Source organism: Alosa sapidissima, chromosome 1, assembly GCF_018492685.1.
Source record: "Alosa sapidissima isolate fAloSap1 chromosome 1, fAloSap1.pri, whole genome shotgun sequence".
Classification (NCBI taxonomy): Eukaryota; Metazoa; Chordata; class Actinopteri; order Clupeiformes; family Clupeidae; genus Alosa; species Alosa sapidissima.
In genome coordinates, this window is record NC_055957.1 from 11,281,543 (window position 1) to 11,298,380 (window position 16,838).

At 39.9% G+C, this 16,838-nt stretch overlaps 3 protein-coding genes across 7 annotated transcripts; 2 read left to right on the forward strand and 1 right to left on the reverse strand.

Annotated features, from left to right (window-relative positions):
• The first annotated feature begins 475 nt into the window (after positions 1–475).
• acbd5b (acyl-CoA binding domain containing 5b) lies at positions 476–8,664 on the forward strand. Of its 4 annotated transcripts, none has more exons than XM_042058207.1 (13): positions 476–538; positions 842–947; positions 1,352–1,472; positions 1,955–2,027; positions 2,107–2,224; positions 3,316–3,483; positions 3,650–3,874; positions 4,349–4,443; positions 4,890–5,073; positions 5,280–5,467; positions 6,287–6,337; positions 6,893–7,002; positions 7,102–8,664. In XM_042058207.1, exons 2-13 carry the CDS (start codon positions 872–874, stop codon positions 7,112–7,114), a joined length of 1,422 nt encoding a protein of 473 aa, XP_041914141.1. In that variant the 5' UTR covers positions 476–538; positions 842–871; the 3' UTR covers positions 7,115–8,664. The 4 variants fall into 4 exon arrangements, with proteins under 4 accessions (XP_041914141.1, XP_041914154.1, XP_041914155.1 ...); XM_042058220.1 differs by having other exon boundaries at positions 3,662–3,874; XM_042058216.1 differs by lacking the exon at positions 476–538 and adding an exon at positions 577–683.
• Positions 8,665–10,140: 1,476 nt separating this feature from the next.
• On the forward strand, positions 10,141–11,830 carry tsen15 (TSEN15 tRNA splicing endonuclease subunit). Its single transcript, XM_042058264.1, has 4 exons — positions 10,141–10,317; positions 10,406–10,487; positions 10,567–10,702; positions 11,133–11,830. The coding sequence occupies exons 1-4, from the start codon at positions 10,156–10,158 to the stop codon at positions 11,299–11,301; spliced, it is 549 nt and encodes a 182-aa protein (XP_041914198.1). The 5' UTR covers positions 10,141–10,155; the 3' UTR covers positions 11,302–11,830.
• On the reverse strand, positions 11,831–16,502 carry zgc:55943 (uncharacterized protein LOC406337 homolog). 2 transcript variants are annotated; one of them, XM_042058275.1, is made up of 6 exons: positions 16,367–16,502; positions 14,895–15,029; positions 14,517–14,599; positions 14,239–14,306; positions 13,734–13,794; positions 11,831–13,583 (listed from the first exon to the last, which is right to left on the reverse strand). In XM_042058275.1, exons 2-6 carry the CDS (start codon positions 14,983–14,985, stop codon positions 13,545–13,547), a joined length of 342 nt encoding a protein of 113 aa, XP_041914209.1. In that variant the 5' UTR covers positions 14,986–15,029; positions 16,367–16,502; the 3' UTR covers positions 11,831–13,544. The 2 variants fall into 2 exon arrangements, with proteins under 2 accessions (XP_041914209.1, XP_041914208.1); XM_042058274.1 differs by having other exon boundaries at positions 14,517–14,602.
• Positions 16,503–16,838: the final 336 nt, after the last annotated feature.

Below are 16,838 nucleotides of genomic sequence, written 5' to 3' on the forward strand. Positions count from 1 at the left end.
CGGATTTTACGCGCGGTAAAAAACAATTATGTGTCCAACCTGCTAGGCTATAATACATATTTGAATTAGTGGTCAAACGTGTGATATATTATAGCCTATTGCCTAATATTATATCTTAAAGCTATTGTTAATGAGCTGGACAGTGCTTCACTTTAGAAGAATGCCAAGAATGGCAAGTAAACGCGCAAAAATATGAAATAGGCATAAGGTAGCCTATATACCCTATCGACAAGGACAGGTTATTTTGGAATGTTTTTACATATTGTAGTAGTCTACGCCTACAACCTCATACTCCAGCCAGATTACGTTGGCGATCAACTATGCGCTTTTAGCCGCACGAGAGCCCCCCCTTTGGGATGTATGCATCCATTTTAAATACCCCTCGCAAAGCATTGTGGATATCGTAGGAAAAGGTCAGCAAAGAGATATGGCAAAACGTCCATTTTTTTTACTACATTTCCCAGAGTGTCCTTTGCAACATATGTTCTTGACAGAAGTAGTGGCAGTAGTTTATCCACATAATATGCCTCAGTCGATGGTAAGTAGCCTACGCTTGATTCGAGTTGGCCTATTTTGCAGTTATTGCACTTGGTGTTAAATTGAAATAACGATGCAGTCATGTTGCGTTTCACCAGTAGCCTATCCGATCAATTAAATTGCAATACAGGTAGCCTAATCAACAGGTAATTTAGACTTGGGCAACAACCACCGTCTTTTAACTTCTTGCAATAGGCTACATTATTTTTTTTCTGCAGTTCCACAAATCATATTCATGTAACAAGCTTCCACATGTAGTCAAGCCTACTCTCTGTTTACTCTGAACTTACTGTCGCCTCTGTAGAGTGATTTGTAAACTGTCCAAGGTAGTGACATGGCGACTGACAAATCTATCCACCATCTCCGGTTTGATGCTGCTGTAAAAGTGATAGAAAATCTACCGCCTGACGGTGAGTGCACCATGGTCCACATTTTGACAGACCCGTTGTTTTTATGAGTCATGGGTGTCACTTAAGCCTGCCACTTGAAGAGAAACACCAATTTAAATGTTGTAATTAGTCCAGTAAAAAAATAAATCCTTATAGCGCTATTGCCAATATGAACTTTGAGGAATTGTAGTGAACTTCATTACACACGTAGGCCTATATGCTGTATGTTTATTGCACTAGACCTGTATTTTATTGTATTTATAGGCTAATGCGTTTTATAATTGAATTGTCATAGCCTATAGTGAAGTTCTATACATTTTACTTACACTACGATTCTCAAATTGTGCAGCACATCAGTCTCACATCAATCTGTTAATATACACAACCCACACATTAGACCATCTCCTACTCGTTCCTCTCAACAGGCTCATATCAACCCTCACAAGATATGATGCGAGTGTTTTATAGTTACTATAAGCAGGCTACACATGGTCCTTGTGATGTCTCAAAACCTACTTCCTGGGATTCAGAGGAGAAAGCCAAATGGTAGGCTGTATTACATTGATAATTATTTCTTAATAGCATATTTACATTTAGCCACTTGATCCTTAGTACAAAATTTAATGTAGGCTAAACCATAGTTCAAATAGACTTCCTTATGTTTTTCTCTGTAAACAAATAAGCTGTCAAAATAGCGTGAAAGACATGTTACCACTTCATCAATTTGTTGTAAGAGAAGGAGTGAAACAGAGATGTCCTGTAAACCAAGATAGCATGTTAAGGCATTTAAAGAGGTGTTTTACAGGGTTCCCAATTATGTGCTATTATATTTAATGAAAAAAATGATTGATTTTTGACTGAATGTGTAGAGAAAGAAGAGGGCTTTCCAACATATTTTATCATATATTCCAACATATATTTTTTCATAATTTGTCAAATATATATAGTGAGATAAATATGAATATAATGAGTATAAATGCCTAAATCCCTCACTATAAAATAACCAGTTTATACTCACCTATCTACAGGGAAGCATGGAAAGCTTTAGGTAGCATGACAAAAGAGGAAGCCATGATGGAGTATGTTCAAGAAATTAAACTGGTAAGCCCCTCTTTAGTTTTCTCAGAAACATGAGCATGTTCAGTTTTCTATTCTAAATATAATGTGTCATCCATGACAGATTTTGGAGATATTTCCCGTTACTGAAGAGGTGTCAGAACTACTTGATGTTCTTGACAACTTCTATGAGTTTGTTGACAACGATGGTGTATTAGTGGGATCAGTGGAGTTTATCAGAGGTATGTTAAATACAATAGTGTGATATAGTGTTTTCCATATCAAACTAATGCTATTTATATTCTGTATTCAAAACCACAATGTGTGATATTTGCTCATATGTCGAACAACTCTAAATTTAGGGTTTTGATGTTGAATTGTTTCAGTGGTCAAAATAAGAAATAAGAGAGAAAGAAGAAATGACAAAATGCAGCCAGTTATCTGAAACTGCATCACCATGTACCAACCACGCCACTGGCATCAGCAGTGGTGTTCTTAATTTAATTACCTTCTAATCCTCTCATTTGAAACAGAAGGCATGAGAGTAATTCCACGTCAGTTCAACCAGGGCCCACGCACTTAGGTCTCAAAAAATTCTGAAATTACCGGGTGTACCTATTCTACCCAGGAGACACACTGTAAAATTACTTTTATGTAAGATCAATACTTTCCAAGATACAGCCAGTTTTACGGGGGAGGGGGGTGTCGATTTTTGTCTAAATAAATTAAGAGTCTATGTTGACAAATATGTCTTCTGAAGTCCTAAACAGAGCCCAGCCAAAAACTCCAATAACATTTTTATCAACTTTGAGGGACAGCTATGACCATGCAGGATCATCCAGACCAAATGTGATGATTTTGCTACCTACTATTCCTATTTATGTACCAGCAAGCCAAATGTGAGCCTCCTACATGGTTTAGTTCTTGTGCTATGGGCTTGTGAACTTTGACAAAAAAAAGAGGCTGAACAAAATCGACACCCCCCTCCCTCTGTAAAACTGGCTGTATCTTGGAAAGTATTGATCTAACATAAAATAATTTTTTGAGACCTAAGTGCGTGGGCCCTGGTTGAATTGACGTGGAATGACCAATGACATACAGAGTGCTGATTCTTTCCATGGCAACAGGGATTTCAATTTGTATCGTTGTAAACGTAGTTTGATAGGCACTGTGTTATTTAGCAAAAAAGTTTATGACAAAAGGGTACAAATGCTTAAAAACAAAGTCCGTGCTGTTAGGAGTGTGGGATGATGCAGAATAAGGATTTGTGTATGTGTTTGTTTAGTGGAGTGTAATTTCATCATCTCATTTTGGGTATCTGAACCTCCTTCAGAAACTGATAAGAATTTGGTCAGTGGACATATTGAGTTCAACGACACTGAATGTGGAGTGAAAGCAGGTGATGAAGGTGATGATGAAGAGGAAGAGGAAGAGGAGGAACACAGTGGAGATGGACATGACTCTGAGAATGAGATAGAAGTGGTGCTGTTGGAGAAAGAAGGTATCCATGAATTGTAAATGTAATTTCTTTGAAAGTTATTTCAGGTCTGTGGTTGTTTGTGCCTAGCTTTCAGTATTGACTGTCTGACACCACATTAGTTCCTCTTATGCCATGATTGATTGATTGCACTCTGTCTAGCTCTGTTCCCTGATGTTACATTCTCAAGTCTTGCTTTCAGACTACCAGTGTGTGGACCTTACTGGACCAGTGGTGGATGTTACTTGGTGGAGAGGTGGGTCTCCCGTTGATAATGCCAGTGTGGAGAAAAGCAGCTCCTCACTGAGCGATGGCACTACCAGCTCCCTCAACACCCAGGAGGATGAAGAGCTGGCCTGTTCCCAGGAGTCCCCAGCTGAGAAACTCGTCTGCTGCATTGATGCACACATATCCAGTAAGGACAACCACCATGCCTGGGTTGTAGGAATAATTAAGTGAAAGAGAGTCTTTAATATATTTGTGTGTGTGTTTCTTTGGTCTCTGTTTGTGTTTGCATTGCCCTTTGGCTGAAGCCAGTAATGGATTATAAGGTTTTTATAAGTGGTGGTGGTTAAATTGAAGTGCACCTGATCCTTCTCATTGGGGATGTGCTAGTTTCCTCTCTGGACTCTAGTGTGTTTGTCTTTTGGCATGCGGATGTTGCTAGTGGCAAATGGTGGTTGTAGCAGTAGTGGTCAATTAAAATACGCTGATTCTATTAAGTACTGTAGATTTGCTAGTCTTCTTCCTGATGGATTCACTCCAGTAATATTGCATTCCAAGAACTTAATGGTAGTTCATCATTTACCATGATGCTTATGTTAGTCACTGTTGTGCTCATAGTGTCCATAGTGATGTGTCCGTTTGTGATCTGATATTCCCCTAACAGATGACAATGGGGTGGCCTCTGGACAAAGTCACCACACTCAGGCTGCAGATAATGAGGTGAACTGTGACTCCTCAGAACATCCCGCTCCAGAGGAAGTAAGCCTTTCCTGTGCTTTGCTCAGAATGATTACAGGAGGGACTGCACATGAATTACATAATTATATGTTGGGTTTACTCTTGTTCAACCAAAAATTCTAGTTCATGAAACACTTTGTTTGTGAGTTCTATTTTAATCACATGTTTAATCGTTCCTGGCATCAGCATCTGCTGTGGAAAATCTCCCCAGAGATAAATGTACTAGAATGGCATGTAGGCTACAAGGGAAAACGCTTACATATTAACTGAACCAAACAAACAGAACAGAAGAAAACGGGCTGTATTTTTGGTGCAGCTGTAAATCGAACTTCTGGCCTTTTCTTTGCTGTTCAATAAATGGCTTTTGGCTGCATCATCCTCTCAACTGTGTTGCAGTGACTGTATGATCTGACTTCATTTATCATGGTTGTCATACTCTGGCAAATGCTCCCCATTTCCTGCTCAAGGGTGCTACAGTTCCCAGGATCTCGCTGGCAACGCCTGAAGGAGGTCGGGCCAGAAGGCAGAATCCACAGGGAGGGAACAAGGCCGGTCAGTGTGGGAATCAGGAACCAACCCCACAACACAGTCCCCCCTACTTTCAGGCTCATGGAACAGTCCAGCCAGACCAGGGCTCGGTCCAGATGGAAGGTGGGTCTCAGTTACTCTACTGATTATTAGTGATAATTAGGTGAGACTCTTTAGCCATGTGTTGGAGATTATTTATTTAATGATGCATCATTACTTTAAGTCAGAATTACTTAATTCCCCATGGTGAACATAGCGTGCTATGGAAAACATGTCATCTTTGATACCTAATATTGTATTTTTGTCCATTTTAAAACCTGGTCCTGTAGGCGGTAGCTCACTTGGATTAGAACCATGTTCTCACAGCGAGACAGATTGCCAGGATGCTCAGAGGAGCAAGCACATTGCCGTGGGAGATATAAACAAGGATGTTGTCATAGCGCTCACACGTCTGCAGGCAGACATGCAGGATGTGCTGCAGAGGCTGAACACACTAGAGGCCCTGAGGGACACACAGGTACGAACATTTTTAAGGATCCATTTCAGCAGTAAATCTTCATGACAATAAAACAGTAAGCACTTCATGACTATAGTTCTGTCTGGTTTCTGGCGCTGGGTAATTGTCTAAACTTGCAACACATCATAGCACACATCATAGTCTTAAAATAATAACTTGTTTTAAACATCCATCATGGTCTAAAATGACTGTCCACAAGTGTGAGTCAAGTTTAAGTCATGTTTAAATATTTAAGTCAATTTTAAATAGCCATCCATGGTCACAAAGGAAACCATAAGAAATACTCACAATCTTACAGGAGAAAAGTGTCATGATGATGTATGATCATCAACAGTGTACAACACTTTTTCTGTGCTTGAAAAGACGTTCCTTAGTTGTTCCTTAGTTGCTGTTCCTTAGTAGACATTGAGGGGAGTGTTCATTTATTTTCATTGTGTCCCCTAGCCTAGGTTATATCTGTGGCCTGAAATGCCTTGTATGTGGAAAAAAAACTTCTTCCCGAAGCACTTTTGAATTTATTTCCTCAGCATATTAGCTTATATCATAGATTATTATGGCCATTATTTGAACAGTGAAAATAATAATAAAAGAGTTTTTGAACTTTAATGTCACTAATGCTGATTGTTCAATGATTCATTTGAATTTAAATATTTAAAATACTTTCTCAGCAAAAATTACATATGTGATTAATTTAGATTAATTAATCACAGAGTATGTAATTAATTAGATTTTTTTTAATCGATTGACAGCCCTAGTTTTTCCTATCCTAACCAACATCAGATGCCTATTACACATTTGGATTGTTTTATTATTTTTCAGACAAAGTCCTTAGTACTCAGAGAGGAGCAGCTTATGAATGAAACAAAAAAGGTAACATTATATAGTATATTATATATAGTAAGTATATATACTTTTTTGATCCCGTGAGGGAAATTTGGTCTCTGCATTTTAACCCAATCGGTGAATTAGTGAAACACAAACAGCACACAGTGAACACACAGTGAGGTGAAGCACACACTAATCCCAGCGCAGTGAGCTGCCTGCTTCAACGGCGGCGCTCGGGGAGCAGTGAGGGGTTAGTTGCCTTGCTCAAGGGCACTTCAGCCGCGGCCCACTGGTCGGGGCTCGAACCGGCAACCCTCCAAGTCCAGAGTGCTAACCAGTGGGCCACGGCTGCCCATGGCTGCCCAATATAAGAGTAATACTACAGTATGTGTTGTGAGTGTTTAATGAACTGATTAGGGGTGAACCCTCATTTGTTTTTTAAAGATTACATTGTTTGACCATTGTAAACATCTAGGCCTACCAGAATAAGTAACTGTTAGGCTTGCAACTTTACAATTTTACAGTTTTGTTCTTTTACTGTAAATCTTGTAAATGAGCATGTCAGACAGAACTAAAGCGGGAGATTTATGTCTGTTTTAGAGGACGTCATGGTGGCCCTTCAGCTTGTCTCCAGCCACTATGTCTCTTGCTATAGCTTGGCCCCTCTTGGTGCATTGGATTGTTGACTTTTACTACCAGCGGAGGAGAAAGTAAGTGTCTTTCCTTACCGTGTGTGTGTGTGTGCATGCGTGAGTGTGTGTTTGTGTGTCCATGTATGCAAATAACAACCCTGTCTTTTTTTTCAATAGGCAGCTGCACTGATGATTACATGTCATATCATCAGATGATAATCCTGTCCATTCCTGACTACTAAAAGAAGTCATCTTTGGTTGTTGCAAGCCAGCAAAAGATGGTGGACGGACGGTCATCAGTACTGTGTGTGAGAATAAAACAGGTCATATAGGTGACATCGCACTCTATGGTAGTGTAACGGTAGCCAGCCAGTAAACCTCCCTCCTGATACCTTGAGAGATGTGCTAACAACAGATGCTAGCACCCATGACTTTTAGCCTCTTGCTAACATACCTGCCTGCCAATCCGAGACACTGCAAGTTCATGGGTCCGATTGCAAGTCAGTATGGTATGGTGTGTTGAGCTTAATGGCAGAGGTGTGTTGAATTCCCAAAAGTGTCCGAAGCGCTAACCAGTAGGCCAAGGCTGCCCCAGGGCATGATAACTTCTTTATAGACAGTAATGTGATTTTTAAATTTGTTTATCCCATATGTTCATTATAATTAATTGTGTATTTAGGGTCAATGGTAATGTAATGCTTAACTTAGAAACATACACAGTTTAAAAATGGATTTGTTTGTGTCTTTGTTTATCAATAAATGTTTTTTTTTTTTGTTTTATCCAAGGTGATTTTAAAGGATGTAGTTACAACTTGCATCCACTGCTGCCTGGTCTTTATTGTTGTACAACAATGCCAAAAAGGGTTTAAAGGAGTCATGCCACAAGATAAAAAGAATCTTCTTGGTTTTGAAGATATGTTAAAGGAGAACTATGCAGATTTTTTAGCTTAATTTACCTTACCTGAACAGCTTCAAAGTCATTGGAATGGTTATATGATTTTTTTCGAGTTGAATGGTGGCCGTCTCGTTTCCCCATAGCAACTGTGAGGGGAAAAACCACCCTTGCAACGTTGGGCCGGTGGGCCGGCGGCCTCAAAGACAGAAAGACAGAAAGTCTCGCAGCCATAGCTTGCAGCCTCGCGATGTAATGAATTGCTTTACTGCACTACACACATACACGCCAGGCACCTGCTAGAACAAGGTAGGGATGGAGTTTCTCTGACATTAGTCATGACAGAACCAGCAAAAACAAGCAGAAAGCGAGTAAACCGTTGTCTGAGGAACAGGGAAAGAGGAAAACAGCAGACTGACCGATTGAGGAGTGTCATAAATCATATACTCTGAAGCTGTAGGGGGAGCTCTGCAGAGAAACCTGCGAGCGAAAAGCGAGAAAACAGCAAAGAAATTGACAAAACTGCATAGTTTCTCTTTAATGTGACTAATTGAAAATTACAATTTTGACTATTTCATGGGAAATATATGTTCATTTTGAATTTGATGCCAGCAACATGTCTCAAAAAAAGTTGGGACAGGGGTATGTTTACCACTGTGCTGCTTCACTTCTTCAAAATTCTGTAAATGTTTAGGAACTGATGAGACCAGTTGCTAAAGTTTTGAAAGTGAAATGTTGTCCCATTTCTGCTCGATATAGGATTTCAGTTGCTCAACAGTATAGGGTATTCTTAATCATGTTTTTCAAGAATGTGTTAAAGAATGTGTTTGTGTTGTATGTATGCTGCTGAGACCTTGAATTTCCCCTGGGGATCAATAAAGTATCTATATATCTATCTATCTATCTATCATTCCATGATGCAACCAATGTGACAGGCCTGGACTGTAGACAGGCCATTTTAGCACCTGGACTCTCCTCTATGGAGAAATACTTTTTAAATATGTGCACAATTCATTTTGGCATTGTTGGACACTCCTATCTTGAGCACATAGAAGTCTGAAGAAGTAGTGGTTTTGATATTTAATATATTTAATATTTAAAATATATATTTTAATATGTGTGTGCAAAAATGTTACTTAACTGGTAGAGAAAATATGTGCTTTATTGGTAAAATGGATTTTGTCTTACTGATCGCTTACTTTTAAGAGTTTTTTGACATAAAGTGAATTTTGGCTTAACAGTTGTATGCCATACTTCCCGTGTGTGCGTGTGTTTCACAAACTAGGAGATGACACATATGTCATCCAACACAAATTCACGAAGTCAGTGTACTTCAACACTTTAAAAAATGTGTCTTTTTTCACTGTGCCAGCTTCAGGGCACTGTTCCCACCTCTTTTGGCTTACCATCAAATGATTGACCTCTTTATAACGCTGAGACCCTGTAGTTTTTTAGGAAACAATCAGAATAGCTGTGTGAAGTACTGGCAGAGAGTTGCATAAGCTATAATATCGTTTTTTCTTTCTGCCAGATAACAAGCATCTCTGAACTGACCACATTTCAGCCCTCTAGGTCACTTGATATGACTTTTTGACTGTGTGCAAAAGTAGATCAATATAGATTGAAAAATGAGTACTTTAGACCATTATTTGCCAAGGTACAGTATGCTCATGCGTTTTGTAAAATGTCTTATATGGAAACTCCCCATATAGTACTTACCCAGAATGCATACTGACAATAAAAGCCTTACTGTGTGGCAACCTCTTGGTGTAGAAGCATAATCCTGGTCTCAAATGAAACGTAACACTTTTCCTGTAGACTATTTGGATTGTATGTCAGATGTTCTGATATAGAATGACTACACAAAATATGGAATAATTACACAAAAGTCTATTTTTGCATTTTCTTGCATTTTCTATTTTTGCATTTTGTTGGTTCAATGGGTGTGTTCAATGGGATTTCTCTTTCTACCAGGTTATCAAAGCCCTTGGTTGAATTCTTTGGAATTCCTAGGTTGATGCACTTCGTATTCCAAGTAGTTTACATGTCTTAGTGACTAACCCAGATACATTGCCTCAAAGTAGTACATTTTTCATGAAAGAATTATAGCCCTTTACCACTGTTTTGCCAAGATAATTAAGAATTTATGAGGCTTGACACATAGCCTACTCTGAATTCAGGGTTTATCGCTAAAGCATACGTCTACTTTTGTAGACCTACTTTGAACAGTCAAATTTCAATAGTTGTCATTAGGCCATACCTACGTGCGGTAGGCCACAATGTATTGACGGGCCAAGTTTCCTCCGAAACGATTTCACAGTCGGACGTAAACACGGTAAATGCTGCGCCTGCGCAGAGTGCTGCATGCGAGATCGGCTGAAATGTGGCTAGACTCTCAGCAGCAGCATGGACACAATAGTATGGCTGATGAGACAGTTAAAGAGTTGGATGAAAGACCGGTCTATCGAGACCCTCCTAATTGGATTTTGCAGCACCCTAAGGTAACCTTAAGTTCAATCAAGGTTGGTTTTGGTACACCTCTTTTTGAAAAACAAACAACTTTAGAAAATACTTTCTCTTATCTCGCAGTATCTCGACTTCATACGACTAGACGTGGGGGATAGTGCTCAGGTACACGCTGCATTCCTTGTCTACATGGATCTCACAGAAGGTGAGGCTGAGTTTTTTTGAAATGCTACTAAAACTAAAATATCTACCTGCTCCAGAAACAACCTCTTATTGTCTTGCAGTACGTCACTGGAAGTGTGTGTCCAGCTTTACCTGTCCTAAACTGGAAGCAGTCCTTCTACAAGGCTATGAGAAAGAAGGGGATGTAGCACAAGCTGTGCTTCCGCTGCCTGCTCACAGAAAACTTAGTCACAGAGAGTAAGAAAACACAATTTTTGTTTTCCTCAGAATACCCCAGCAGATCATTTTCCTCAAAGTCAAATATATACAAGTTAAAGGAGCACCTTTTCCAATGCGTCAGAATAACCTTAGTGAATGTGTCTTGCCTAGCGTGACACATTGTCCATGAATGCGAGACAACACACAAGACTAGAGCTCTTTGCCAATGTGTAAACAGCTAAAACAGAACAGCCAGTGCGCAAAGACCGTATTTAGCTGTGGAGTACCACTACTAACAATTAGATGATTCCCTTCCCTTTACTTTTAGCTACTTCTGGTGTGTGGGGGTAAACAGAATGTGAGGGTACTCCCTGGTGTACTGATTACCTTCTCATTGTCCCTCCGTGATGCTTTGTGAACATTGTAATTATTGGACTGTGTTTTGCTGCTGTCTCCTTTTGTCACACAGGGTGCGGTGGGTTTTGAGCAGGGGTGCTACCATGCTGCTATGTGCAGTAGCATCAGACTCCACACTAGTGTACCAGAGGCTTAGCAATGGCCTCGTGACCCCTGACCCCCCAGTTGACATCCAAGATCAGGGACGTCGACAGCACCGCAAGCGTAGGATACCTCCCTGAGTCTCAACAGAAGTCATGAACTAATTAATATGAGCTTTCTTCAGTTGCTCCAGAGACATTGGAATTAAAGAGGGTTGTTTCCCGGAGGGCCTGGTATGGACATATAAACATAATGCGGTTGGGAGAACTGCATCCAGTGAGTTGGAATATTAACCAGTGGCAGGAGTATCACGGGTGCGTCATTGTTCTCTTCCTACATTTCAAAATTAAAATTTGCCATTCAATTCTTTCCTAAACTCCTGGGAAAGTTTTGTTTTTCCTCTACATTTCAGTTGTTAGGAAGTCTATTTTGTCACTTTTGGAAGCTAAAGGCTAATTTGTGTAACCCACTTCCAGTGAGTTATGCTGAGCTAGCCTATCGGGTTATTGCACACACAGAAAGAGAAGGGTATGTATACTCTTATCTAACTCATGAGCTAGTTTCCCAGAAAGGTGATTCATATGACAAAAGAAAAGGCATAAGTTGTTTTTTTGTGTTCTTCATGTACAATTGAACAGATAATATCCATTAAACACAGGACGGAAAAGATTTAATGCATGTTTTTTATTATTATTTTTAGTAGAAAAACAAAATGAATTGGATGTCAAGCAAGTCTCTTTAACAGATCTGTAGGATTGGCAAGTATAACCTAGATAGAGTATTATATCTAGAGCAGTTTAAGGATTTCACATGGCTGGATACTAAGACATATTACAATACTGTCCATGTATACTTATACATGTTAATGCCGTACTTTGTGATTTCAATACTTGAAGTAAACATTTCAGGTACATTTGGACACACTACTGTGACTTACAGGAATAAAACATACACAGGACTGTATGCAGGACTGGCTTGTATCTTGCATCAAGTAAACCAAAAGACCCCTCACAGCTGATTCTACATATATTGAGCCATTCAGATGATCCAACACTTACCATTGCCATTTACATCATCCACTCAAATGACCCTTCAACTTCTAAACTCAATCTTGTGTTATCTGACCTTTATTGTTAGACAGCAGAGGTTCTGTAGATACAACAAAGTCATTTTAAATAGTTATTTGGTCCTACATTCTTTGCATGGCAACACATATAGATACTACTGAAGAATGGATTCTAGAACTGAAATGTCCCGATAGTAAAGTGTATTTCTACAGTAAATCGCAGTCAATACTGAACAGCACAAGTGTCCTGAGATTTGCACACATGATCCAGAGGTGGAGCATAAGTTACAAAAAAAGACTAGAAAAAATGTACATATGAAGACCACACAACTTGCAAGATAATGACCAAGTTTCCTTGGAAGGCCAGAGGAAAGAAAAATATCCGGTTAGAAATTCCAACTATCACCTAATATTTGTCTATGAATGAGTGCAGAATGGGAATTTCTTTGGAGTGACAGTAAATTTGCTGTCTTTGAGTGAAACAGAAATACAAGCCAATGATTTGAGAATGATTATTTTCATTGAGGGTGCTGTACTAAATATAAATATCTTGTAAGAATGCAACAGTGCTAAATGGAATGGCATTTATCTGAAATAAAATAACTCTAGTGCTTGGGAACAGTAACAAATATCTGGGGTGTACTCCCTTCCCCAAAAAGGCATCACTTAGTATCTCAAAACTACTAAGAAACAAAAATCCTGATCACTTGCAAAAAGTTCAAAATTAAACATGGCCAAAAAGAACGGTGTCCAGCACTGCCTTAGTGTTCAACAACTCCTCTTTCCCTCTTAAATCTTCTAGATAGGCAGCAACAGGATAAGGCAGGGGCATAGCTGGACAGTCTGAACATGGCTTTTGCCAAAGCTCCATCCCTCTACTCTTCCATAGCCAACTTTGACCCATCTCCTCTCCTGACAGACTGACGAAGCCCCTGAGAGGACACTGCTGAGAACCAGTTGCTCTCTTTGCTTTTGTGTTCTATCCCAACACTTTTGCACCTCCCCCCAATAGTTTTGTGTTACCACATAATAGGGGAACATATATAACTATTGAAATGTATGTCAAAGTGTTGTTGATGGTACACAAAACCTATAAGGGCTTCGTATAAAACATGTATCAGCACAGGTGTAAAGAAGGAAGAAACATTGTTTAGAATTGCCCTTGCCTCAATGCGTTGGTGGATTAGTGTTGTGTTTGCACCATATTGCTTTTGCTCATCCTGTGAGCGCTCGCAGAGGAGAGGAGACGAAAGTTGGCCATGACGAGAGACCGGGAATCTGGCCTTGAGAGGAAGTGAATAAAAATTCAGAACTGTGCTATGTGACATCCTCTTCCTCTGAGCAGTAGTCCCGCCCCTGGAAATGGAAAATAAATCATGTGGGTCTGCTCTGGAAATGGTAAATGGCTAGACAGCGTCTATAAGCTTTAATACATTGGTTCCTAGAGACAAAATCTCTCCATGTCTACATACTGTTGCAATGGGGTTAAATCAGGTCTTTCCTTACCCTCTCGATTTTCTCATCCAGCATCCTAAAAAACTCCTGCTGGCTCTCAGACGAGTGGATACTGCATGGAATGGGAACAAAATAACATAGAAATGATACACAAGTCACAACAACGGGCACCCTGCCATTACAGTGGATCGGACCACACAACCAAATAAATTATATTCAACTCCAACACGTGACTTAATACTTGAGGTCTGTCCACAGGACTATGGAATGTTTTGTAAACAACATTTTCCCTTTGAGTTTTCACAAAGTTTTACATCCATACTACAACACCACTCATCCTCATCCACATTGATTAGCAAAAAAACATAACATCCCAACCTATGTAGTTTTACTCAAACACTCAAGCCACCTGCTACTTTAGCTCAGTTCAAACAGTTTGCATGGCACATCTTCTGCTGTCATGTTTATTGCATTGTTTTGATTTTTAAGATTAAAAAAAAAAAAGAAATGCTCCACTTCCCTATCAACACTGTTGAAGATGAGGTACGCCATTTACCTTATCTTGTTGCCATTAACACCCTGGCTGTCCTTCAGTTTGCCCTTTTGCAAAAGTGTGCTTTTCTCCTACAATAAACCCACAAAACATTGTAAGTCGCTTTGGATAAAAGCATCAGCTAAATGAGTAAATGCAAAACACACAATTGCAATACAATCCACAAACTGTCTGGTAGGACACAACAGTTGGAATAAAAAACACAATATCTACATGTAGTTAGAGGAGAGGGGCTGAGGATGCAGGACTTTGACTAAAACTGTGCTTGTTTGTCATCTTACCAGGTTTTCCTGGTTGCATGCGTTCACTTGGTCCTCTTCACCATGCGCATGCTTGACTTTGTCCACTCCCTTTGCTCTGTATTCTTCTAAATGAAGCAAAAGATAGATGCATAACAAAGAACAGAAGTCATAGAATGAATAACAGCATAACTTTAAAATAGCCATAGGGGAACAGTGAGGGGTTAGGTGCCTTGCTCAAGGGCACTTCAGCCGTTCCAACTGGTCGGGGTTCGAACCGTCAACCGTTACAAGTCCGAAGCGCTAACCAGTAGGCCACGGCTGCCCCACTGCAAAACACTGGCATGTATAATGGCATGTATTAGTTTGAAAGAAAACTGCCCATGGTGAACAAACAATTGATGAAATTGTTTAACTGACCTGAAAAGGCATCTCCATTGCTGTAAGCCTTGCCCTGGCCCTCGTCCTCATTGGGTACAGCTGACAACTGCTTGGCTGAGGTGCAGCCCATCGCCTCACTCCCTGCCGTTAGCCCACTACATCGCAGTGTTAAACCTATAAGAGGCAAAACAAAGTGAAGGAAGAATAACTCAACATGTAAACGCATGTGTGCATTACCAGGTTTTTAAAAATGGACTGTGCATCTTGAATCTCTCCTAGCCTTAAACTTTGAGCAGAACACTTGAACAAGGCTGTTAAGATAGAACTTTAGCTGTCATATAATTCTAATGCAAAACAAACTGCCCTGGAGGCTAATCATACAACCAATCAAATATCCACACACCCATCACATTCAAGCTTTTCACCTTAAATTTAAACTTTGGATGTGTGTTTGTAACCACTGACTGTCATACAGTGCAGGCTCAGGGACTGGCACAGACACCTAGCTTCATCATGGGGAAGTACTAATCAGAAAAAGTGATTAACATTTTCCAATGAAGCATTGCAGACTGCTCTCTGGCAGAGGGTATTTCACAGACAACCCAGAAATGTCTTTGCCCCCAAAGCACGGTGAGTCTCTTCCTTTTCAAAACCAAAAACTATTTACAATTTGGACAATATAACGGCTAAACAACCAATTAGCCAATTCACTAATTCACTACTCACTAACGTTTCAGGGACTTATTTACAATTATTCTGAGCATCTTTCGTGTCAAGCTGAAGTGCAATGGGCCTTGTGTGAATCGCTAGAAGGCTGCCAGCCAACCGCACGAACAGACAATATAGCTGGTAAATAAAGGGAAATGTGCCAGGACAGTTTTGGTTTAAAACGAGCTGCATATTACAGTCTTTTTTGTTTTCTCATAACTCATATACCAGCAATGCCTTAATTAAAAAATATTGACTAGAAGCTACTGCCAGTCTGTTCACCACAGCAGCGAGGTGACATGAACCGCACAGCTGGGAGCAGCTGTGCACCCATAATAACGTACAACTTTGGCCTATGCAATATGCTCTAGCGATTAAAAACACATACGCAGTAGCATATTTCATTGTATGGCAGCAATCAACAAAGCCAAGAATACCCAGAAAGAAAGTATGGCACAGCAGCAATTTGATAGAGATCGGCGCATTCAAGTTAACCCATTATTACTGCAAGCTGCCACACAACCAACGTCAGCTAGCTAGCTAACCCACACCTGTAATGCTTAAAATGTATCCACAAGGTGTTACTGCCTCAAATGTTACAGCAAATACCATAATACCTGAAATCTAGGTAGAAATTAAACAAGAGGCCCAAAAGAAACGAAAGGATGACAACAACAACGGGGGCACAACAAAGAAACAGAAACCGAGGTATTTCGAACACTGTGGGCGCCTCCGCACAGACTGACGTTGCTGAACCAGAAAATCACGATTCATACGCTCACAACAGCATTATTCGTACTTACTTTATAGTGTCTTATTAACAACGTTGCAGTTTTCTTATTAGAAAACCGTAAAAGAGCAGCTCTTACATGCGGGATCTACAACTCGCTCAAACTGTCGCCCGTGTCTTGCATGTGAATTCCAGCATACAGACATTAATAATCGATGGGCCACCTATTCATCTGCCACGGTCTCTGCTATGATGATGAAAGGTTAAACGATTGCCGAAACATTCAACGGCTATACGCAATAAGAATTTACCCAATGCAACTATTTTTGGTGCAATTCAAATGAATGTGTAAACCAAATTAATCCCCATGTTTATGCTATATTTTTGTGCTTTCTAGGCATGAGAAACCACTCATGAAATGTCATACTGTACGAAAGATTTACAATTAACGTACACATAAATAAAAAAAAACCTACATTTCTCAGAACTGTGGACAATCTTGATGCATCATTGATGATTTTATCCATAGACTGTATAAATCCAAC

Bases quoted from the DNA above. Each gene is read 5' to 3' on its own strand.
- zgc:55943 (XM_042058274.1), bottom strand. From the start codon at position 14,985: ATGGGCTGCACCTCAGCCAAGCAGTTGTCAGCTGTACCCAATGAGGAC. The intron at 14,603-14,894 runs GTCAGTTAAACA...TGCTTCATTTAG, and splicing joins CAATGGAGATGCCTTTTCAG to AAGAATACAGAGCAAAGGGA. The intron at 14,307-14,516 runs GTAAGATGACAA...GGTTTATTGTAG, and splicing joins CATGCAACCAGGAAAACCTG to GAGAAAAGCACACTTTTGCA.
- tsen15 (XM_042058264.1), top strand. From the start codon at position 10,156: ATGCTGCGCCTGCGCAGAGTGCTGCATGCGAGATCGGCTGAAATGTGG. The intron at 10,318-10,405 runs GTAACCTTAAGT...CTTATCTCGCAG, and splicing joins GGATTTTGCAGCACCCTAAG to TATCTCGACTTCATACGACT. The intron at 10,488-10,566 runs GTGAGGCTGAGT...ATTGTCTTGCAG, and splicing joins CTACATGGATCTCACAGAAG to TACGTCACTGGAAGTGTGTG.
- acbd5b (XM_042058207.1), top strand. From the start codon at position 872: ATGGCGACTGACAAATCTATCCACCATCTCCGGTTTGATGCTGCTGTA. The intron at 1,473-1,954 runs GTAGGCTGTATT...ACCTATCTACAG, and splicing joins TCAGAGGAGAAAGCCAAATG to GGAAGCATGGAAAGCTTTAG. The intron at 5,074-5,279 runs GTGGGTCTCAGT...CTGGTCCTGTAG, and splicing joins GGGCTCGGTCCAGATGGAAG to GCGGTAGCTCACTTGGATTA.